This window comes from Haliotis asinina, chromosome 3 (assembly GCF_037392515.1).
Source record: "Haliotis asinina isolate JCU_RB_2024 chromosome 3, JCU_Hal_asi_v2, whole genome shotgun sequence".
Classification (NCBI taxonomy): domain Eukaryota; kingdom Metazoa; phylum Mollusca; class Gastropoda; order Lepetellida; family Haliotidae; genus Haliotis; species Haliotis asinina.
In genome coordinates this window covers 19930902-19955955 of record NC_090282.1, presented here as the reverse complement: position 1 = coordinate 19955955, position 25054 = coordinate 19930902, and the positions used below count along the sequence as shown (strand labels likewise).

At 38.4% G+C, this 25054-nt stretch overlaps 1 protein-coding gene across 3 annotated transcripts in view; it reads left to right on the top strand.

Annotated features, from left to right (window-relative positions):
* LOC137277623 (zinc finger protein 608-like) overlaps window positions 1-24544 on the top strand; it is a 28071-nt gene extending 3527 nt beyond the window's left edge. For all 3 annotated transcript variants that reach the window (XM_067809440.1, XM_067809438.1, XM_067809439.1), the window contains exons 3-6: window positions 2428-2584; window positions 3116-3203; window positions 9577-13079; window positions 22697-24544. In XM_067809440.1, the coding sequence (XP_067665541.1) occupies window positions 2428-2584; window positions 3116-3203; window positions 9577-13079; window positions 22697-22770 (3822 nt within the window). In that variant the 3' untranslated portion in view covers window positions 22771-24544. The remainder of the gene's footprint in view (window positions 1-2427; window positions 2585-3115; window positions 3204-9576; window positions 13080-22696) is intronic.
* The last annotated feature ends 510 nt before the right edge of the window (window positions 24545-25054 follow it).

Genomic DNA, 25054 nt, shown 5'->3' with positions numbered 1-25054 from the left:
TGTTTTTCATCTTCTCATTCCTTTAATTCTTAAAAAAAATCCCAAACTAGGTTATTATTTTCTGCCTGAGATAGTGTTGTATTATTTTTATCATTTATAAATTCTGTCTTTATCAGCTTAATCCAGAAGTACTTAAAATACATTTTTTAATAAGAAAATATGTCGTTATCTGTAGACCTAATGTCTTCATTGAAAAGGTCATCAGTAAACCAAGACTGTTGAATGGTTTATCCAAAAGAATCAAGGATACTTTTTGTCTGGTGGTGAAAGCTGAACATTTTTCAGCCTCCATGTTTGCTGTGTAGAGCTTTGACTAGTTGAGTAATCCTTTCTTGACAGTCTGAAAACCGCTTTATGTACCTTCCACATTTGTAAACTTTGCCAGCAAGGTTGATAGTCAAGGCCCGTAATTGAATCTCAGGGCAAACAAGGAAAATGGGTATTTAATGAGTTTTGTAAGGAAAGAAGTCTCAGCCTTGGTGATTGGCGTAACTCCATGACAAGTATTCCTCTGATAATACTAGTTTCTGAGATAATAGTCTCAGTATCAAGATTTCCAGTGGGAACGTAGATATCTCCTTGTGATGTACTGAAAGAAGTTTTAGGTAGGAGATTATTTGATAGGTTAGACGAGCAAAAAGCCCTGTGACTCATATTTCCTCAAGGACCTATCAGGTTCCACGATCTTGTGAATAATGCCAAACGTTGCTGTAATAGAATACATTTAGTTTGATCCAAGTAAGGCAAAGATCAAATGACAGCTGTGTAACTTGCTTTAGAAATGAATGTTTGTCTCTAATGTATATTACTTCAGTCATGATATGAGTATATCTCAGTCCACATATGTCAAGTATGCATTTGAAAATAATGACACATTTTATGATGCCTATAAACTGTAGAGAAGTATGTACCTGTGATTTAAGGGGCTTTTGTTTCTTGCCTAAATCTGCTCAACATCATTTTAGAAAATTAACAATGTCATCATGACAGCACTGGAGGAATCCTGTGAATTCTTTTCAAGATTGATTGGCTTCTGATATATGTGAAATGTTAGCCTCTTAATTCAATGATGACCTGATTCTGTCAAGTACATAGGATCTGTGATTTACTGATTGTCCAGGTTTTTTAATGATTCATATGATATAGTTTATCATAGGAAAGTGATAAAAAATAACAAGATGATGAATAAACTGAAAATGCATTAATTTACCCCAATAAACAATTTAATTAAATCCTGACCTCATGATGATACTTGGTTTGCTAAAACTTGTGAGGCGTTGTCACCATTACCCACCCCTCAGGCCCCTCCTCTCCTTCTCCAGCAGTGCGACTCTCAACCCAAGCCCCAACTGAATATGGACACCCAGTGTTGGTCAGACAATATGAGAACAATAGCTGTCAGTGCAGTCCAAGGTATTTAGGATTATGCCACTCAGGGGATAGTTACACAAAGGCTATAGGCCAGCCATTCTGGGGGCTGTTTGTTCACACTCTCGCTGCAACTACTATAGGTGGTCTTGTTCATACTGAGTTCCTGGGCAAGGTCAGGGCTGCACAGGCGTCCCATGGTGTTCCATTGAAATCCACAAGAGCCATTATATGAAACTGTTTTGTTGTGTGGGTGTATGCTTGTAGACTTAAATGAATTGCAATCTTCCCTGTCGAATTGTTAATGGACGTATTGCTGTTCCTTAATATGCAGGGTAAAAAGTTGAATATTTCGAATTGAAGTATGAGTCGTCATAATTTCCCCTCCACTTGTGATCACATGAATATAAACCTGCCATAAATGAGGACATTAAACGTTCCCTCTTTAGAGGTAGTGTATGAAATTTCATAGTAAGTTGACTGTGATAAGTAAAAAATAAGAATTTCTGTGATTTTAGAGGTTCAAGTGCTTTCTGATAGGAAACTATGCTTGTGCAGAAGTCACTTTCACTCCTAAATCACCCTTTAAAAGGATGAGGCTGGCGTATTAAGGAGAAATAGATTGAAAGAAATCACTTGGTGATGACATGTACAAGTTTACTTACACAACAAGATGTTTAGCTACACCAAAAAATATAACCTGAATTTTGAGAACTGTCAAAATACTAAAAGTATGAAGTGTTGGCATGTCCAGTGACATTGCGGGTTCGGATGGCCAGGCTCGCTGACTTGGTTGACACCTGTCATGGATTCCCAGTTGTGCAGATCAATGGTGATGCTGTTGATCACCATTTTGTCCGATGTAGGCTTGATAATTTACAGATTGCTGCCATATAGCTGGAATATTGCTGAGTGCGGCTGAAAACTGAACTCACACATTCATCAATGACTTTGAAGTCCTGATGTAATCAGGTTGCATGAGAAACACTTCACGTACATATAGTTAATGGAGTCATCACACCTGTGAATCCCAAACATTAATTTTAATCTTTATTTCAGGTTGAAACTGCATCTTCTCCCATGCAGACATCTTGCTCCGATGTGGGTGTAGAAACGTCCAATGTGGGTGTCGCCACAGATCCAGACTGTCTTGGTCCATGTGAGCCAGGGACAAGCATCACATTGGAGGGACTTGTCTGGCATGAGACTGAAAATGGTATGTTCTGAGTCCAAGTTCACAAACATGATCTTTATTCCACTGTCAAGATACTGTTTTGCTATTTCCATGCATATTAAATAGCAAAGGAAGTATGTCACATGACATAAAGTGGAGAAAAGCCCCTAAAATATTAAAATAGTATTTCTAACTGGAACTCACATGTTTGAAAATGGTCTCCAGTTTAAACCAATAATCTGAGGGATTGTTTAAAGAAGATATATATCAGCCAGTGTTTCCCATTTTTACTCTGCATTAGAATGTTTGTGAGATTGATTTCACAGGCAGAAATTTCAAGGTCTTGTTCAATGATACCAGCAGATTGTTAGTGAGCCTTTATGTAGGCAGAATGGTTGGATGGGGGATAATGTGCACACCCATCCTTGTGATGGGAGGACACAGTTGCAACTTGATATCATGAATACAATGGACCCATTGTGCTATTACCTTAATGTAAACTAATCAATACAATGTGTCAAGAATAATGAAAAGTTCAACATATCCCATGGTTTATTTAATGTTTGTTTTTAGGTGTGTTGGTTGTGAATGTCACATGGCGAGGAAAGACGTATGTTGGTACTCTGCTCGATGCCACACGTTATGACTGGGCACCCCCAAGGTAAGACTGTCTCTTTTGTACAGAAAAATGAATAAATATCTAGAAAAAACTGTTTCTCTGGAAAGATTTGACACCACTATACAAAAAGAGCTGATTTGCTTCAAATCCATGTTTTGACTGGACACCCCCAGGGTGAGACTGTTTCTGTTGTATAGACTTACAATGATGGAGCATGAATATAAAAAACTGGACAGAAACTGTTGCTCTGCAACATTCTGACATTACTGTACAAAAAATGTTGATTTGCATGAATTTTTTCAGACATTATTTTAAGAGAGTATGATTGAGTTGGCCAGTTCTAAATTGACTCCATGGCCGTTTAGTACTTCAATAAAAACAGCGATTTTCCCATTTGTTCTTTGTGTGGAATACTTCTTAAAGGTTAAGTGCTGAAGCCTATTTTGATAAAATGAATAATAAAAACCATTGAGGATTAAATGACAGTCATCTAGCCATTTTAGATCAAATTTGTGAGGTTAATGCTCAGATAGGAAGAATGTTGAGCCTCTTAAGTCATCTGAAGATTGATCAGACGATGAGAGCTGTCATATTAGTAATACGCCCTATTACTCATTGTCATGGCAAAACCTCAAGTCAACCGAACAGGCGAACTATCACAGTCTTCACAGACCTACTGGGTATGAACAATGGCAGTGTCACAAATTTCACAAATTTTAGTATTTCTGTTTGCTTTTCTCAGTTAACCTCACACAAAAAAAGACATGCTGTTAACTATCACTATGTGATATAGTTGCTGCATTCATTAAGAGTTCTCGTATCCAGGCATAAAGCTGTTTGTAAGTAATACATGCTACTTGCATATGTGGGAGGTGATAGTTGACACGAAGTAATGAAGAAGATATTCCTAAGCACTACTGATGGTTCACAACTGTTTGCACAATTTAGCGAGGTATTGAAAAGACACTGATGGGAGGCTATACAAAAGGCATTCAGCCCCTGATCGCAACAGTAGGTTAGCCGAAGACACATTTCTTTATCTAGGCTGTGTGTCGCCTAGACGACTAGCCCATTTCATGGGATATTGAAGTAGTTGTCCTCCAGTTGTTATCTCTGTGCCTGTGGGGTCAGACATTTATCATGCTTGTGGAGAGGAGGGTATTGTTTGGGCATTGAAAGTATCGTTTAGACATCAATCACGCAGAAAAGTCCTACAGAGACAAAGCATTTGATCTGAATGGCTTATAGTTCATTTGAATGTCGGTAAACTGCACACAAAGCTGTAGATCTTATTGACATTCAAATAAAGTGAACCAGATATGAAATAAATATGCTTAATACTTTTAATCTCCTTGAATATAAACATGAAAATCATTAATTTTGTTAAGCAGCTAGTTCCATTCATGTGTCTGTTTATAATAACTCATTTTAGAAAACCCATTTAGAAGCTTTTTCCTTCGCAACAGACCAAAGCTTTCGATGTTATCTTTTCCTGGTTTTTTTTCCCACAGAATATGCCATTCATCCAAGTATTTTACAATCTATTTGTCATCTGTATCTTGAAATATGTGGTAAGGGCTTGTTTTAACCTGTCTCATGTTTCATAGCTTCATAAACTATAATGACTTTCTACCATAGCCATTCATTCTCCGAGTTCAGATGCATGCGGTAAATATTTATCCAGGAATGATTGCCTCAACTGTGTTTGCTAGCTTCCACTAGCAATAGCGAGTAATACTGCTTCTGTGCCTTCAGTGCTGAGTGAATCAATAATTTGTCCGAGCTGGCAATTATGTGAAAAGATTGATTTGGTTTTAACCAGGCAGGGCCAAATGTGGCTATAGCTGGCATAGAAAGACCAGCTGATAAGGTTACAAATGGACTCTGCAACATTGAACTTAGTGTGTTGTTTCATCAGAAAACACTTTAATAAAAACATTAAAAAATCAATGGCATGACACACTTTGACGAATGCAATGTTGTTTCTTTGGAAGATTGATTTCCATATTAATTTACACAGAGATAATGACACATTTATTTTTCTACATTGTTCGTACTTTTGCGTTTGTGTTATTTTTGTACCCTGAATGTGACCTTTTGACAAAATCAGTGTGTTCTTCCACTGAGAAATCAACAAAGGATCAAGTTTTCACATCTTGAAAAACAACCCAAAAATTCAGTATTGAATTTTAGCATTGTTCTGTTGACATGTAGCTCTAGAAAAAAGCTAAATAACTAAACATATCTTTGTTGAAAGATCAGGGCAAACGAGCATGTTGAGATGTGTAAGCAACCGATATAGAATCTTGGTGATTCAGATGGTGCCACTCAGTAAGTTGGCAAGGAATTCTTGGAAGAATTGAGTGCCGATTCCACATGGAGGCAGAACAGCCTTCTCAGCATAGCAACTGTACATACTGTTGAGCATGAACAGAAACAAGCTGGCAGGGTTTTCTCCATTATAAATCCCTAAGAACAAATTGCACCTTTATTCCTAAATAATTGTTCCTGCTTTTAAAAATTCTTGAATATGTTTCACATGCATCAAGAGTGTTTGATTAAAACATGTAAAGCACTAAGCAGAGAAAGATGGTGTTATCTTTGGTCTAGAGTATTTGGGTTGCCGATGAAGATGCTTCTAACAGATGTTGAGCTTTCAGAGGCAGTCTAAATGTCTTGGCATATAACAACATCGCTATGAGTGTCTTTTGGTGGGTTTTGAATAGAGTCTGTCAAACAGATTAACCAAATATTGTAAAAAAACATTCCCAGGTTGTGCGTAGAGGCCATCTGTAAATGGAAGTTCTCAGTTCACCAATTCTGCCTGTGTTTGTAATTTACAGTGTGGCCATCTGTTTTTCCCATTGAGGGCCTCTAAAAATAAACTCAAGTGAAACTTAAACTAATTACTGTGATGTGATAGCTGTTTTACAAGAAATAATTTTTAAATACGTGTAATTAAATGCCTCATGAGTGTTACATTGTACTTCCTTGTGAAAAGACAAGTAACATGATTAATTGTTATCACTTAGTCCATTAGACTACAGCACCTTTCGACATTTATGTCAAATCTATACTACCTGAATTTTAGTAGCTAGCATTATGTCATTTGACAGTATCAAAGAAACATCAAGGGTTAAGTTTATTTTTATGGGAACAAAACTTGTAGTGCCAACTAACTTGACCCAAAAGATTTTGGACCTTGTCCAATATGACTGCTAATGTGCTTGATTTCCCAAACAGATTGGAATTTTAATTCCACAGACAAAATAAATAATGGACTAGGTTTGTACTTCATTTACTTTTCATGTTATCTGTTTGGTATGGTTTATGTATTCAGTACGTGGCTTCTTGCATTCTAGATAATCTTTCTTCTGATAATGTATGTCTGTAACATAATTACTTCAGATCAGCCATGTAGAACAACCTGAATTCACTTTAACCCAATTTGTCACGGAAACACTGCAACAAACATTGATCAAGATCTAGTTATGAGGTCTGGTGGAGCTTTAATCTAAACCAAAAGTGTTACTTTTATGGGGTAATTTTTTCTCAAAAAGCTGAAGTTGAATGAGTGTGAATGAGTTCATATGGCTATCATTCATCCAGACTGCCATTTGCAGTCAGCCATGAACATATTTATGCAACAACTTCATGCATCAGTGCATTTAAGAATGAACTTGGATGATATAGTGCAGTCTAAAAACAACAAAATTACATACTTCCCTGATTCAGTCAAAACCAAACATTGATGGAATGGTGAAAGGGTCAACAGAACATTCTTAAGAGGGCGTGGTTTCTTCATGGTGGAGTTCATGAGATGTTTGCCTTCGTAACTGTGTATAGTATAGGCTTTTAGCATTGAGTTCTTGTAAGCGTTTCACAATAACAGGATGAATATCATTGTGTTACTGATCCCGATAGTCAGTCGTACAGACCCTGAAGTATATATATCCAAGAAAGCCCACGCAAGTCTAGAAAATGTGGCAAGTCTAAATTTCCTTAGCTTCAGGAAGAAAGTCTCAGGGCTCCATTTCATGATGTTATTTTTTTTTGACTATGCATGTTTTTTCAGTAAAATATGATCATTTCAGAGACAAGCTGTTAGTCAATGACCCCGATGATCTTTATATTTCTTAATATGAGGGGGGAAACTGAGACTGCCATCAGTTAAATTTTTAATTGAGCGAAAGATTTGCAGATATCCTTTAGTTCATGTTCTTAGAGCATATGTTGAAATATTTTGTATGTTTTCAATTCATTTTAAGACACGTATGCTTACTGCACTGACTGGTATGGTTTTGTCAAAGTATTTTGAAAAAAACCCAGGTCCTTTGGTTTATTAAATAGAGTATGATTTCCTGTACATGAACAAACATCGCATTCATAAGCCTTGTGATTCAAATTAAATTTGAATTTTCACCCTCAGTGGGCAAAATTGTGGTAATTATGCTCAGCGAGACTTTCATAAAAACTCGTTTTAATATAATGTATTTTTTGCAAATATTCTGTTTCATCTTCTTGCTGTTACAGCTGTATGGTTCAGATTAATTTTAAATTTCATCATCTGCGACAAAAACGTCTATGAACTTGAGCTATTTTTTCCTTCCCAAACCTAAGTGTATTTGAATGGCAGACCAGAGATGAGCTGGTGCCCCCTGGCAAAGTTAGGAAGTGGCCGGATGATCAATTTCCTCCCTCGTCTGACGGCAACATATGCACACCATAAGCGCACATTCATTTAGATTACATATCCACAAGTTAATGTAACAGTCAAATGTTATCCTATTCCAAGATACCTTGGAGGCATAGCATTATCAACAAGCAGAGAGATTTGGCAAGTCTGCGTTTTGGAATGCACACTGTGGTGCAGCTGTAAGGTCGCCTAAGTAAGGCTTGGTGCATTCTCTCCACCAGACATTGATGAAACACAGACCTGGTCTGTTCTAATCAGTTAAATGCAATATTATCAAATTATGGTTAGTTTTTCCAAACGAAATAAAATTTTATGTGATGTTAACAGGGACAGGATCATGTCCAATAACTATTACTGTTAGATATAGTTGCAGCTAATAAAACAGCAGTGTCGATAAAATTTAAGTTTCATCAAGATAAAAGGGTAATCCATCAATCTTTTAAGTTTTTATGTATGATTAATCCTATTTATGGCAACATACTGAAACAGGTATGCGAAATAGAATGTAAGAGTTAACTTGTGAGAAATATGACTCAAATTTTCCTTTACAGACTTCAAAAGTCATGAATATTAAATTATTGTGTTAAGATATACATATACAATGTAATGATTGGTTTAAAGTTTCATAGACATCAGTGAAATATGTTCAGCAAACCTGTGAAAACAAAAGATGAGAGAAATGCAAGGCTGAATGGCTCTGGTTTCTTGTGTGGAGAAGAAAGAAATGGCAAACATACTTTGATGATATTGTTACCTGATGCTTGATCAATACATCACAAGAAAAGCATCTTTTTCATTTTTCAATGGCTGTTGTTACTGGTTTTATGAGGATTTGAGTGGCAGAACAGATGGAATCATGGCTCTGAACTAACAGCTGAAATATACTGGTGTATTTTTATTCTGTTTTCAAGGGTGTATTTCACTGGCAATGCTTAATGATTCTCACAACATCGTTTGTCTATTTGAAATGGATTGAAACTTAACAAAGACATTTTTGAAATTTTGACATTGAAGGAAGTGTGCAATGTTTCCAATTGGTAAATAAATACCAAAAAGTTAGGGATGATTAACTTTATACCAGAATGTTAGGGATAATGAACTTAATGCAGTTCAGGCTCACAAGGTGGGGAATGGTTAGTTTTGTTTTATCCTGCAAGCAGCTGTTGAGAATTGTCCAAGTGTCTTTGTTATATTAATCCTCATGCCCCAGGAACCTGTTTACAAAATCCATTAAGCTAAATAAAAAAAGTGAACTGTCTCCTGGGCACTGGCATGTCACTTTTATTTGTGCACATAACAATTTTTTATTGCCACATAGTAATCTCGACTTGGCCGCGTCCCGATCATCCATTTGTCCATTATAAGAATGAGTGTCTGTAAGAATGAGTGTGAATGAATCTGTAACTCATTAACACATGCTAAACTTCAAAAGTTCTGATAGAAAATAATGAAAATGTGTTTCTCGTTTGGCACTTTTTTTCTATTAAAAATTAAAGATAAAGTCCTACTGCCCTTGTCACTTTTGAAAGACTTGTGCCCGAGATCCCAGTTTTGGGGATACAACTTGGATGATGATCAGATACAGTGAAACCTGAAAGCTTACTTCAAACTGTTGAGGTTATTCTGAGTAATGAGCTGTGTACATTGTATCTAAATATTGTTTGTAAACCATTTTAATGTTATGACTTGTGACACTTCATGGTTTTTCTTGTTTTTCAGATTTAACTGTGAATCACCTGTGAGTGACTTTGAGACACGGACTCCTAAAGGTCGTGGAAAGAGGATACGAGGCACTGCAGGTACTCCTGTCAATGAAAAAGCCAATTCTGAGGGAAGGAAGCTCAGAACAAAGACCCGTCGTGGTAGCAGTGCTAGTTTTCAGGCACCTCCAAGTCCTGCCCGATCTGATGTGTCTGTAGGTGGGGTGAAGAGAAAAGGGCGGCCCCCAGAGTTGGATTTGTCAGACAATGCTAAAGTTAAACGGTGTCGTTCAAGTTCTAGAGGAACCCCTGGCACAGAGAGTCCATCTCCTGTGCTTATCGAGTGCCCTGAACCCAACTGTAATAAAAAATACAAACACATCAATGGACTAAGGTATCACCAGACACATGCACATCATAATCTTGGTGGAAACCAAGACGACGATGATGATGATGGCGAGGACACTGATGCCCCCACCCCACCTGTCACACGGGCAGGTAAAAAGGGCAGTGCAAGTGAGAGTGAGAAAAGCAAAGAAAAAGCTTCCAGTGATAAAGACAATGAAGATAACATTCCACTTAATGAAATAGCAGCAGCTTCCAGCAAAGCTAAGGCTGCAGCGGCAGCAGCTGCTGCTGCTGCAGCTTCAACCTCATCTTCTAATCAGGAAAAGAACACTACCAAAAGTGATAGCAATAAATCAGACAGTTCTAAATCTGAATCCACATCAGGGTCATCTAAAAAGAGAGAAACTGCCGTCACCTCAGCAGTGACACCTGTTACTTCATCCGCCAAAATTTCAGTGCCAACAACCCAGGTATATCAGATCTCTGGGGCTCCAATTGGATGTCTGGCAGGTGTTGCTGCCTCTGTGGTAACACAGGCTGTTTCCGTGACAACCACATCCGTAACGGCTAGCAGCCCTTCTCCAGCACCAATTCCAGTAGCTGTCACAGCTATGACCACACAACCTCAGGCAGCAGAACTTATCAAAACTGAAGCCTCAAAGGACAAAACTGATAAAACTAAAACAAAAAGTGCAACACGTCCAATTGTGCCAGCACCACCACCTCAAGTGATTGCTTTGTCAAGTAGTGGGACTGTCAGTCATTCCAATCTATCCCCTGTTTCCTCACAGATGTCTCCTTCAATAAGGCCAATTCAGCCCAAGCCTACCATTATGGGTGAGCCATCAGGTATAAACCCTGCCCTAGCATCTCTCAGGCAGGACAGGAAACCCAGAAGAAGGGAGACGGAGAAGAAAGTCAAGAAAGAGAAAGATGGGAGTAATGGTAGTGCTCTTGTGAATAATAATAAACAATCTTCCAAAGAACAAGTGCTAAAAGATGATCAGTCAAACTGTAAGCGTCCAGCTGTGATAAAAACTGCTCTTGGTCCGTCCAGACCTGGGGAGACACCTCCTCGTAAAGACAATATTGTGCCAATCCATGAGACACCAAAGACATCTCATGAGTCTCAGAGACCATCCCCCTCAGGGCCTTCTGTAATAGCAACTCAAGGACTTATGAAAGGTGTAGATCAGCAACAGGCAGCACGGCTGAATCAGCCACCCAACATGTTGAAGGTCAACTCTCCTCTGAGGGTGACCACGCCTGATCATGATCGGAAAACTCCTGTAACAGAGGATGTCCAGAGTCCAGCTTATTCTGACATTTCTGATGCAAATGAGTCAGGTTCCCCACAGCAAAATGAGAGTCCATCTAAGAAAGATGAAGTTTCCATTAAAAAGGAAAAGGTATCCACTCCACAAGGACCACAAGGTGATGGTAGCATGTCATCACATTATGGAATGTATTCATTTTATGGACAGCAGTATATGATGCCCAACGTTGCAGGGTCACATTTATCTCCAAGTGCTCCTAAGCCCCACATAGCAGGGCAGGAAGGAAGCTCAGGCAGTGAGGACAAGAAGCAGACTGCTCTCCAAGAGGACAGAAAAACGGGTGAAAAGAAACCAGATGATAAGGATGATGTTAAGGTGAAACTTGAAGCTGCTGGGGCTAAGCATGCTCCTACACAAATGCATCCAGACTATCAGAAGTACATGCAGCAAGTTTATGCTCAGCTTCATCACCTGCCTCATCATGCCCAGTATCAATGTCTAGCAGCCTATGGACTCATTGATCCCAGCCAGTATCACATGCACATGATGGCTCAAGACCCTCATGCAAGGCAACAGTATGAGAAGGCTGCAGCTGATGAGAAGAGGCATCAACAGGAGCAGGGACTGAAGGACAGTGAAGGCAATAAACAATCTGAAACCCGTCCAGCATCCCAAGAACATAGCACTCAGTCTTCTGAGCATCCTGGGATGTCCAAACCACCTCAGCAGCCTCAGCCTGGTCAAACACTGGGAGGTCCTCAGGGCATGCAGGTTGATAGGTTGCAGGACATGAAGAAGGCTGTCTCAGACAGGCCAACAGAGAGAGAAATTAGGGATCAGAATTTAAGGGAGAAACAGAATGAGAACCACCAGATCCTGAAGGAGAACATTGAACTGAAGTCTCAGATGGATCGTCCTCGGCATTTTGACATGCAATATGATTTCCGTAACCAGGAGGAAATCAGGAGACAGCATATGTTTCAGCAGCAGAAAATGTATGAACAACAAAAAAGAAAGATGGAACTGAGTAGTGAACCTCCTGAGCTTACGAGCACAGAGGCAGGAAACAAGAAACAGGCACTGGGCAGGACAGAGGGACCGAAGGGCATTGAACAGTTCAGGGATACAAAGAAAGAGGTGATTGATGGTAGGAAAAATGTTCATGGACATGATATAATGGGAAAAATGAGTACTGATGTGAAAATGATGGACGACAAGTCCAGAAATAGTGATAAACACAGAGGGTCTTTAGATGTGTCAAAGACCAAGCCCCCTCATTCAGTGTCCTCGAGTGTGAGTACATCTTCTCCTTCTAGCAATGCACCTTCCTCCACAGCCCAAAATGCCTCATATCAATCATACCTCCAGTATCCTTACATGCAGTCTCCGGTCCATTACGGACATATGGGTTACGATCCTAACAACCCACTGTACCGAGCGGTGAACCCTCAGGTCATGGGATACAGTGGTACACCTTACCTCCACTCCCCTCAGCTGGGATACGCCAGAGTTGGGGGACCAGGGGGAGGGGAAGGAGACAAGGAAAAGTTGGATTCTAGTATAAACAAAAGTGGTAGTGCTGGAAACCCTGAATCCTTAGAAAGTGAAGGGAAAAGTGAGAGTGTTCCTCAAGGATCTCAATTCTACAGCAATGTGCATAAAATACATGAACTTGGTGAACGAGGGCGACCAAGTCCTCATGGGTCCTCCCCAGTGCCCCAGAAACCTGGGACAGGGGAGTCACCTGGAACAACTCTACAGGTGCATCAGGGGGTGGGGGAGAAGGCTCGGGATTACTCCAACTCCCCACCCACCCAGCGCCATCTACACACGCACCATCACACTCATGTGGTCAGTGGATATGGGCCTGCAATGTATGAACCTATACCATACAATGGTAAGTGCTGACTTGAACATCTTTACCTTGTTGCAGAAGAGGTGCAAGAGACTGAAATGAAAAAGTTCCGAAAGTGTCAATGGACACATTAAGTTTTGTATTATCCTCTTTTGCAAATATTGTCTTTGTAAATGTTGACTCGATTAACCAATGTTACAAGGTATGACTGAAGCCTAGAAATTTCCCCCATGTCCAGTGCTAAATAAGACAATTGACCCAGTATATTGACATTAAACTGACATACCAAGGGTGTGATTTCTGTTAAAAGATCCTTTTTAAAAATAAATTAACATTTTGAGCCCTTTTGTTTGACCCATATGATGATATGTCAGAGTTTCTTTATTGGGTGTTTGAAAACACAATTCATGTGATAAGTTTTTCCCTATGTGGATTGTTGCCAAATGCTTTCATCAGCTGTGAAAACATTCTGATATATTTCATGGCATTTAAGTACCATGTGTATACTGTACTCAGTGCAGTGTGAACAGTTTGAATGCACAACACAATCATACATTGTAAATATCACTTTACACATTAATTGCTTCATATTGAATGTCCTGTTCATTCAATCTGTCGTATGTTATGAAAAACGTATAAAAGTGATTAGTGACATTTTGTGCTGAGTGGTTGCCATTTTGGTGAGCAGAAACACTTCATTACTGCCGTAATCCCACCCATGAACACCTTTCCCCTCATATTGCATCTATAAATTATGCACTTCTGAGGTTGATTACAATATATCATGTGAAGTTTTTACTGAGGACATGTGTGTTTTAAGGTTGTTTTGACTGTATCAATAATAAATTATTTTTCAAACAACTTTTATCATCCTGGCCGTTATTTTTTACACCAAATTGGAGTCCTTGTTCAGCGTTATGTAACCAACACTGAACTTGAGCTATGCAGCTTTGGGGTCGGACTGGAAAAATATTGACAGAGTCTAGAGGATAATTTAAATTAGCTGAATGCTTAAACACAGGCCTGGGTGGGTGTTGTTTGAAGTTGAATTGTGGATGTAAACAGTCAGTTGTGAGGAGACTTGGCCAATATTTAGAATCTGTAAACGATCTTCTTGCTACCTGAGGGAGTTGTACATATTTGGTCAGGTAAATCTTGCTGCTGCTGTAGTTGATGGATTTATTGATCAGTTCCTTTGTGTGAAATTTCAGACAATTGACACTTTTTGGTTTTGGGAAGTTGAAACGTTTAATTTGCATTCCATGTGAAGAATCACATATATCATGTTGTCCCAGGGTATTTTTAAGATATTGATCAATTTGACCTAAGTGGACTTGACTCAATTCCTGTCTTTGTCTAAAAATGTTCATTTGATCCAGACTTGAACTCTGATCCAGTTTTGGGTGGGACAATTTGGAATCTGTTGTCTCTCAGCTGGGATAAAATTAGCAATTATTACATTTTTTAAAAGCTCACTACTTGTCTCTGAAATCCGAATGCTATCCTTAAAATGTCCTGAAATCAATTCATCTACTCTGCTTGGCAGTCTAAGAGGGGCATTGAAAGCTCTTTGGACCAATTCAAACCATATTCATCCGTCAACAAAGTGATTCATTGAATGGAGTTAACACTCAGAAGCCATCTTTTTCCTGGGCCTATAGAGAAAATTTTCCCATCTGCCTTCCATGTTCAACCTGACAAGTTTAGCAAAAGCCCTTTAGAATCCTGCTGCCTGCCACACTGAGAGGCTGAATGGGCTGTGCGTTTTAGAGGAACGCTTGGATAGTTGGATGAATATAGTTTGATCTATCATTGAGTCATAATTGCTATGGCGTGTCGCAGAGCCATTTTAGCCCTGATTGACTGAGTTTTATCAGCCCTCTTTTTTTCCACCTGGAAATGAGGGTTTGAAGTGTTTTGTTGGGCGGTGTACATATGAGCTGGTTACTAAGTGCAGTCTAGTATTGCTTGCATTAAATTTAAGGAAATTAGACCAGTTCCCAATTGCCCAACCAACCTAAGGAATTTTATGGCCATTAAAAATGCCTCATGTAATTCAGTTTATTGTTTGATGTATATATATATATATTTCCCTTTAAATGCAGTTTTTGTTTGAGTGATGACAAAAATACCAGTTTCAGTTTTATTGGGCTTTTGGTGAGGATGAAAGCATTCTTCTACTTCTCAAAATCTCTGGGGTTCTCTATCATGTTCTCTCTGACTTTTTGTCTCAGCACGGTGTCATTGAGACAAGTCATTGTTAGATAATTGTCAGAGTTCTGTAATCCCATATATGCTTCAGAGTGCATTATGGGTAACTGATGCCAGCAAAAGTATAAATGAAACCATGATATTATAGAAATAAGAGATGTTTTTCTGATCAATAAAATGATTAACGTTTATGTAAAATGCAGTATCTAAATTGAGTTCTCAGAAAGTATAATATCTGCATTAACATTCCATTTGTGAACAGCAGCAACATGACAACTGGAAAAAAACACACACAATAACAAGCATATACAATGAAAATAGAAATAACATATGCAGCGAAAGCATGAATAAGAAACCGTTGTTCAGTGAGTAGCACAAGCATAACATTGTCAGATTAATGTGACTTAAAAATAAACATCATGTAAGCAACTATAAATCATTTTAATGGTATCATATTGTGCTGATGGTATGGTATGCCTGCGACTGCAGTGTTATGGCAGCAGAACACAAGTAAATATGCATAATTCATGAGTATGAATATTTTACAGCCAGCATTTTGTTGCCATCTCTTATCACAGTGGAATTCCTAATACATTCCATGGCTGAAAGAGCCACCAATAAACATTTACTTGAAGATAATGGCAACAAAAATATAAAATTACTGTAGTATGGTGAATTTATTACCCACAATTCATCTCAGGAGCATGGCATCTCCTCAAATACTTTCATCATCATCCCAAGCCATAAAAACAGAATTGTTCCACATCTCACAGATTCTTCCAGAGAACACTGCAACAGCCCATCAATGTACCTGATCAGAGAACATCTGCTTATCAAAAGGACAATTAAAAACTGATACTATTCACCATCTGATTAATTTGAACCCTATTATGAAAAAGTTTGATGATTTCAACAGATGGGAAACCGCTGAGAAAAGAAACTTGTCAGTGGAGACCTGTGTACTTAATTTAGCTTTTTCTGCTGTAACATCCTAGCTTGATTTATTGAGTCAGTGCATGCTTCCCCCATCAGCTACTCAATCAATGCTAGCGATTGGAGGTTTGCCAGGGGAAGCTCCTCCAACTGAAAGCATGCTAGTCCACTTCCTTCTCTGTTTTAGACTCCATAGATACTCACTGTCTGTACATAAAGCTACTTCCATGGCCAGGCACTTGCCACTGTAATCTTTTCATCAGGAATGTTTTGCTCTCCTGTTCTTCGAACATCCAGTCGTTAGCTTTAACATATTAAGTTCTTTCCCAATCTCCCAGTTGATTGATCATGCAAATAGGATCACTATTTTACCATGGCATCAATAAGAAAATTTTGCTTTCAGTAATAAATTTTAATTAAGACAAAGCTGGTGAAAATGAAATTAAACGCAGACAATTATTCAAGATTGAGATGGAGGATTTTATTTGATTTGTGATCAATCCTGGTATGTCATCTGTGAGATGGCCCAATAAAAGGAACAGCTCCTTGCTTGGCAGCTATTTCCATGTCATTTACCTTCGACATACAGCTCAATGTTTATCACAGGGTTACCAGCTAGCCTGTTTAGTCAGGACAAAGTAAAAGCTTGTCTCAATGATTCCAATCAATACAGCCCAGTCCCTGGGGAGATGAACCATTTGATGTTTGCAGTCACTAGGTGGTCAAGCCGAGGTGGCCTGTGGGCAGTAATTCCCCTGGCAGTGAGTCCTCACTGTAGTGACCTTCCCCACATGAGGTTGCTTGATCTGGCTGAAGCTGTTGTCAATAATTGACAGAGCTAATCTTCCTGGCTGAGAGATGGAGTTGAAGTGGTCAGGCAAATTCAGCTCCAGCAGTGATGAGATTGACCTGGAGAAGAAGACGCTTTGGGCATGCCCTTCAGCCTTGGGGTTTTTGAGGGGTGGTTCACAGTGGAGGACATATGTTACTTTAGGGTGTTTTAATTTGTACTTTGTCTTTTTTTCTAAACCACTGAATACTATAATATTGTTTGAAAAAAAGGAAACATTGTATTTCTTATGATAGTAGATTTTTAAAGAAAAATCAGTGGTTACTATACATAAAAAAACGATTTTAAAAGGAGATAAATATAGTATGAAGCTGTTGAGGAATTAATCTTCGAAAAGATGAATACTGTAATTTGTGAAGATTTGTTTACAAATTTGTTGGGGATAATTATTGTATGAAAGTTGTTACATGTATCAAGGTCGTTAAGTCATCCTGAATGTCATTTATTGGTTAATATCCGACTTATACTTAGGTAGTTGTCCAGCTATATCATGGGCTATTTTATTCTGAGATTCTGCTGGAAAGCTGGTTAGAGGATACCAACACGGGTCGAGGAAGCACTGAGGATATTAAGCTGAGCCGTGCAAGCTCGGCAGTAATTGACAAGCTAATCCTGGCTGGAGTAAATTATCACCAGGCTGAGTGAAACGCAAGAAGAACGCGAAAGGAAAGGTTTCACTGTACTGACTCTCTCCAACTATATTTTTCCAAATTACTTGCACATGGCATAGGAGTGTATTTATCCTGCAAATCTTTCATGTTCTGAGTACTCCTTTGTTAGAAGACATGAGAAATGAGAGTCGAGGTATCAATAGAAAATGATGTAGTCATCTACAGTGACTTATTTTATAGCACATACTCCCTCATCACATGAATATTATGGTGATACCGATTGCCACTACAAGTTAATTACGTGTAATAAATCAGTTTTACAAATGTACTGAAAAAAACATGATCTTGAATACTATGGGTGATGTTTTCAAAGGAAATACTGAGGATATGTTTTCATAAAAATATCATCAAAAATATTAATGAACCTTTAAACTTTTGTTCAGTGAGTGTTTTTTCCAGATTCAGCTGGATTTGTTAACCAAGAAATCTAATTATTCAGGTTACAACATTCTAATTTAATATGTTTCATCATCTATCAAAATGTTGACATGAATAGTAATTAAGCCACTGACAATAACACCTAATGGGTCCTCTCAGCAAGGCCATTGAAAGGTTAATTCGGAAATTACCAATTTTTGAATAATTAAATACTAAGGTTTATATCTTGACATGGTGATCCCATTTAAATTGCACTTCAAAGACATTAAGTGAAGCCTGAGTGCAGTGGACCTTGAAATGATTGAATCTAGTATGACAAGGCAGTCTCTTCACGCCTGGCCAGTCAGCCTTCTGACCCATGTAGACTTGGTGTCCCAGTAATGTTTGAGAGCCCTCTAACAGGGAGTTTGTAGCAACACTGTAGCTGGAAGGTGTTTGCTGAAGCTATTTGAGTTTGATGGAAGACCTTTAGCCATGTGGTATTTCTACATTGTGGCTGTCCTCCATCATTAAAAAAAATATCATTCCTGTTTTGAACAGTTAAATTTTGTAATTTTGATAGCTTATCTGCGCTGTTCTAAATGTTGAAATCTTTTGTTTGAAAATGCCCTTGGTGATATATTAGGTTATAATTGTATATTCATGACTGAATTTATCTCCTTGCAGATTCTGGTGTACATTAATGAATATGATTCATTAAATGAAAGTCAGTCAGTTTTTGGCAGTGCTGTATTTCAGAGGTTCATGAGCCTTAACATGAAACCTTCATCCATATGCATACAATATGCATTAGCCAGGCTTCAATGAATCTAGATCAGCTCATTATATCTAATGATAAAGTGGTTCAAATGCAGACACAAAAGATCAGTTTGCAAAATGCATTTGAACAAACATATAACATTAAGACTGAAACTACATTTTTAAATCTCCATGTCCTTGCAAACAAGGAATACAAATAACCTTCCGAGTTTGCTCCATGTAATCAGAAATAAAAAAATTCTACATCACCAATGAGCCAAATGGCTTCTTGAGACTGGCTTTAATATTTATTTTCCAGGACAAGATGTAAATTAGAAATTCCTGTTTTTGGACTATATATTGACTGTAGGGTCCTGCAGCAATGACTAAAGCTAGAAGAAGCTTCACACAGATGGCTGATTCGAACCGGCAGCTGCTGGAGCCTTTATTGTCAGCCAAGGACTTCTACCGCTGTTGGCTACATGTCTTGCCCCGGCTTGGTCAATTGTTACCTCTCCTTCAGCCTACCCTATTGATTGCCATTGAGAGCCTGCTAGTCAGATAAGATTGTGGTATTTATTATTAATAAGTGGCGCTATTAGCAGAACAGGCCTGATTAGGGTTTGTGTAGACAGTGCCCGCTGCCGGTATCAACTTAATTGAAATTGTTCAGTGTGTTCAGCTTCCTGTTGAATTGGTGATGTGTATACCTTAGGTGTAGTCCCAAGAGTTGTTTGATTTTAAACCCAGTTAATCCTTTGTAGAGATAAACATGCCATTTAGACAAGGTTTTGTCAGGTCATGATGTTATCGTTAAACATCCAATTTAATTCCGCTCACGTGACCAAGGATCTGCTGTAAATTTAACCCTATTACCTTATTGGTTGGAAAATGTCGCCTTTCAACATAAAATGTTACATGTCTGAAGAAAATGCTTTTTTCTGTTATTAATAACCCGCAGATAAGGTCTTAATCATCACATGCAAATATGATTCAGCAACATGCCTTCAAGCTTCTTTTGATTATTCTCTGAATTCATCAAGTTCAAATATCCATGAATTGGAGCACAAATTGAATTATCAGCACAAATAGCCGCAGATGAAATGGGATGTGGTTTATTTGCTGTCTGTAATAACATACTTCCGGAAACCAAAGATGAAAGGAAAGGTCTTTGTTGCAGCCTTGATAATTTTGCCGGGAACAGCAATAATTATGTTTCACTTATGAGATAAATAAACTGAGGCCCTGGTCCTTTTCATCGGATGAGGAGAGGAACTGTGGAAATGCTGTAACAAGCTGGATATTATCACCACTGCATGCTCCGCCCATATTACATGTTGAAATGGTGGTAAGAGGGCTTATCAGGCAGCATATCCTGTCAGGAGGGTTGTGTGCAATAGGGCCACTTATCATATACATCTGATGGGTTACTCAAGCCGGCAGTACATGTCTAGGCAGTATTATTTGTAGAATGGGATATTCACTCATATAGACTTTAGAGTGCATGTTGGGAGCTGAAATGGAGTGATCCTCTATGTGGTGTCTGGATAGAATAACAGTCTAGTCTCATTTTGGATTGGACTTTTGCTACATGGAGAAATGTCTTTCTAATCATGCCTGTGTTTCTTAATGTTTTGACTTGCCTGAAGATCTGGGGCCCATCTTGTTAATTATCTTACCTCTACCTCTCACATTTTAACATTGACTCGAAACAGTGCTAATATGAATTAATGCATTTTCACTTGTTTGGTCAATAGGGATTTGGAATTTTGTGTTTATGTAAGAGGTTGAAGAGTTGTCCTGTACTGATAATGAAATTATTCCCATTCTAGGGTGGTGAATGATGTGAGCAGTATTATGTGATAATTAGTAACTTTTGCTGATTGTATTTCAGTGTTAAGCTACAATGCCCCTTGCTTTCAAAACAAAGGAATTCCTGTCATAAATGATGGAAAATATGTTTGTTTTTCTGCTATGAGGATGTCAGTTAATCATGTGCAGTTTTACATATTACTGAAAATTATTCTCCCCACACCATTAGGCTGTCATGCCCCTTCCTTTCAAAACAAAGGAATTCCTCTTTGAATAAAGAGAAGTACATGTGCTGTCTTTCTATGCTATGAGTATAACAGTTAATAATGGTGTACGTTCTCGCACATTACTGCAAACTATCCTCTTCTCACCATATGGGTTAGATTGCAGTACAGCTTGGAGACCATGTTCTTAATATCATGTTCACTATCCCTTGGCATCATAACTTGATAGTACTGTAAACCCAGGTTGCATAAGTCGAAAGCTCAACACTTGCTTTGCTGACACCAGACCAGTGAGTGGTGAGCCAGCTCAGTGCACTGACATCAGCCCCAGTAGTCTACATGGGAAGCAGTGACAAGCTCCACATCCCACCAACCAGTCAAGGGATCACATTTAAAATAAACACCTACCAAGTACATTCATTTGGCTGGCAGGTGCCCTGGGGCTCAACACCCACTTTCCTTTCAACTCCCATGTTCTCTGGCTTGTACAAACTAACGATTTGTTATGGGAAGACATTTTTATTTTGGGAGGGAAGTCAGGTTTCCAGTGGCATTAGTGTGATATTGTTAAGGCTCAGGTCTCAACCTTCCACAGAATATCACCATACAGTTTTCTCCATCCTCTTTAGATTTAAGAAAAAACATTCTTCCCAAACATCATCTAAATGATGAGTTAGCATAGAGGATTTGAAACAAGCAGTTGCCGTATACAGAGACACTGTTAATGTTTCATCAATCACAGAACATGTTCAGTATGAGGAATGCAATGCCAGAAGGATGGTTTTTGTATGCCTCTGAGTGAACAGAGCTGATGAATAAGTCACACACGAAGGCACTGTCACTGTCTACTTATTGATTATTCTCAGCATGTGTTGTAATTTGGCTAACACCGAAGCAGACTTGATAGGATTGCATGTTTGTCAAGTTGGTAGAGTGTTAAATCAAGGAGACATTGATTGTAGACTGACATGTGTTAATTTGATCTTGGCAAGAGCCGAAGCCGCAGCAATGGAGTAGGTGCTTGTACCAAGTGCTTTTTCCTCCATTGTCAAGACCTTCTGGCTCAGTTGCCGGAATCCTGTCACTAAAATGACCTAACATTTCCTGTTTAGTTTAAAGTAACGTGCCTAAGAAGGCCAAAATAATGGTCAACTTTCTTTTGTGGATTGTTTAATACTTTCCAAAGCTTTGCGTTTGTTGTTGTAGGTACATACATGCTCTTTCAAAGATTTCATTTCTTTTATGTGTACTGTTCAAATATATGATGGATTAAAATAGCATGATAGAATGGTGTCTTTTGAGGAGCATACTTTCATTCTTAATGGATACATAATTTTTACCATTATTTCATGTTTCTCTACCAGTATTCAGTACAATAACTACTGTTAGAAACTAGAATGAGTCTTCAATTTTCTATCCAAATGGCCAGGTTATTTGAGTGGCATTTTAGAAAAAGTGTGTTTAACAAAATGCTTAAGTGAATCAGTGTAAACTGAATAAAGGACAAGTGTAAATCGCTAAATTTTGTACTCTTTTTCTCAAGCAAGTTATGTAATAAGGAAGAATGACTAATGTGTGTTTTTATAGTCTATCAACTCATTATCACAAACTAAGGGAGAAAGCCTTTCATGATTTTAATAAAAATTAAATGAAACATAATTTTAATATCCCAGTTAACATTTGGTGATCAGTATTGTTAGGGAACATTTCACTTCTTCATCAAATTATTTTGAAATGCTTTCATGGCTTTTTTCAATATCAATTGAAGTAATAAATTGGTCATTAATTTAACTTTGGAATGAATGCTCAGCATTATTCTTAATTGTCTTCTTGTCATTACAGCTCCAATGTTGATGTCTCATTCTGCTGCTGCTGCTGCAACTGCTGCCCTGCAACATCCATACAACTCCAAATAAGGGCATGGAAGATGTAAAAGTGAAACCTAACTCCAAATATGGTTTGGGAGAATATAAAAGTGGAATTGAAAACATCACGAATTGACAAGATTGATGGATAATGGAGGACCATATTACCCTGTGGATAATCTACACTGATGGATGTGTTGCATGCAAATTGTGGAATTTGATGGACCTACTTCTGACATGGAAAATGATCCCAGCATTAAGTGATAAGCTTATTTATTTGGATTCCATTAAAGTTTAAGAGATTGTTGAGCAAGAGGCAAATCAAGTTTGTGAAGGAAAAGATTGAATTTGATTTTGAATCGGCCTGATTTCATTGTGGATTGGTTATAAAGAGTGTTGTGTGGTCTGTAAACACGATCCAAGGGCGAATATTGTGATAAAACGTTACATTTGGTGCAGAAGGCAAAACGCCTGCAGAGGAACGCTTGAAGAATTGGCAGCTAGCCAATTCAAGTCTATCATACTTCGAGGGAGGAATAATATTTGATGTTCTAATTGACTTGTGCATAAATGTTTTATTACTGCCATAATCTAAATGGGCACATTTCAAATACTGTGCTGTGAAAGTTAATCAGTCAGGGACTGTGAATGCTTAAACTTTGATCAGACTTTTAAACTGCAGGAGCAGTTTAAATAATTCAATATTGAATATTATAACTTGCAATGACTTATCTCTGTCCTATTGTGAATAAATGATTACAGGAGTGGGATTACATACATATTGAACAAGAACAGCTATAAACTCTACCTGCGTAACTGACAAGCCCCATACAATCAGGGACATGATTGATGGACTGAGTGTGTTCATACAGGGATGTTTGGACAATAAATTGTGGTGCAGCATATAGCATATGTTTCACATACAGAATAGCCTCTACTAAAGGATGTGTGACTCCATATAGGCTATCTGTGGCTGTTGAAAGGAAGAAGGATATACCGCATGCCTATTGTAGCCTGGTCAGTGGTATGACAGTTATTTTATCTTCCTTTCTGCAAGTGTGAGCTTACCCAGAGTAGGACTCCAAACAATGGGCCCTGGGCTATTTGTGAACTCTGCGTGGTTCTAATCACACATGTGTCCTGCTTCCCTAGAACTGTGTACATTTGTGTCCAGGAAAAACAAACAGCATTTTATTGTAACTCACAGCCCTATGGTGTTACCCGAGCACTCTCCCTAAGAGAGGTTCTTCACATTGCATTATCCAGGGCAGTGCTGTGCAGGACACAGGGGCTTGCTTTCATCATGATTTCTTTGAAAAATGCAAGGTGTTATGAAAACACGAATGGACTGACTAATGTCACTTATTTACCAGTACATAACATCACTGACACTTTTTCTTTCCAAGGGACCACCCTATACAGGCTTGTTTGAAATACCTTCAATATGGCCGCCACTATTTGTGGTTGTTGTGTATGAGTGGATTTCAGTGGCAGCTCGTACTATTTGTTCCCTGGCAAGTAGAGCCAGTTTATATATCCTCATATAAATCTATAGGCCATAGAGCTTTGCTGTAGAAAGTACGAAATCAGAAAAAAGAGATGTTTTATTTGTGTATTATTCTATTGTTTTTACATGTAGAATGTTTTGCCAGTGTGAATGGTGTGAGTGGGCGTGTATATATTTGTATGACAGTTGTGAGCTAGGCACATTAATCATTAGTCAAGATTTCATCATTTTGCCACCCGTTGAGGGCCCCAGTGCCCATTAAGTTGCTTGAATGAGTTCTACATTGTTTGTATAATAAACAAACTTTATTGAGATCTACACATAGTGCATGTTGTTTTTATGAGGTTGCTCTTACAGTGACATTTCACCACCTGGAAGGCCTTTAATTACCTTCCTCAAACCAGTCTCCTCCAATGACTCGGATAACCTAAGGATATGAGGCTCAGCTCTGAAATAAATCCTTCACTGGTGTCAATCCTTTGAAAGTTAATTTATTTGCTTATTCAGTGCCACCAGATATTAACTTTGAAACGACAGTGTGATTTATCTGGGCTTTGGTGTAATGTAGTTTGGTGGAAATCAAGACATGGCTTTTGTGTTCTTGGAAGGGGGGTTGGGAGGGCAGAGGGTTTGGGCTGGGGAAGTGTCAGTTCAATTCAGCTACAGAGAACATATGGAAAGATAATTACTCCTAAAAAGGATATTATTTCAAGTAAATGTTGGTCTTTGAACAGAAGACTTAAGGCAATAATAAATAAAACTGTTGTTTTTATGACTGACATGGATCATTTTGAACTGGCTCAGAGATTTTTTAGATATGTGAGGCTT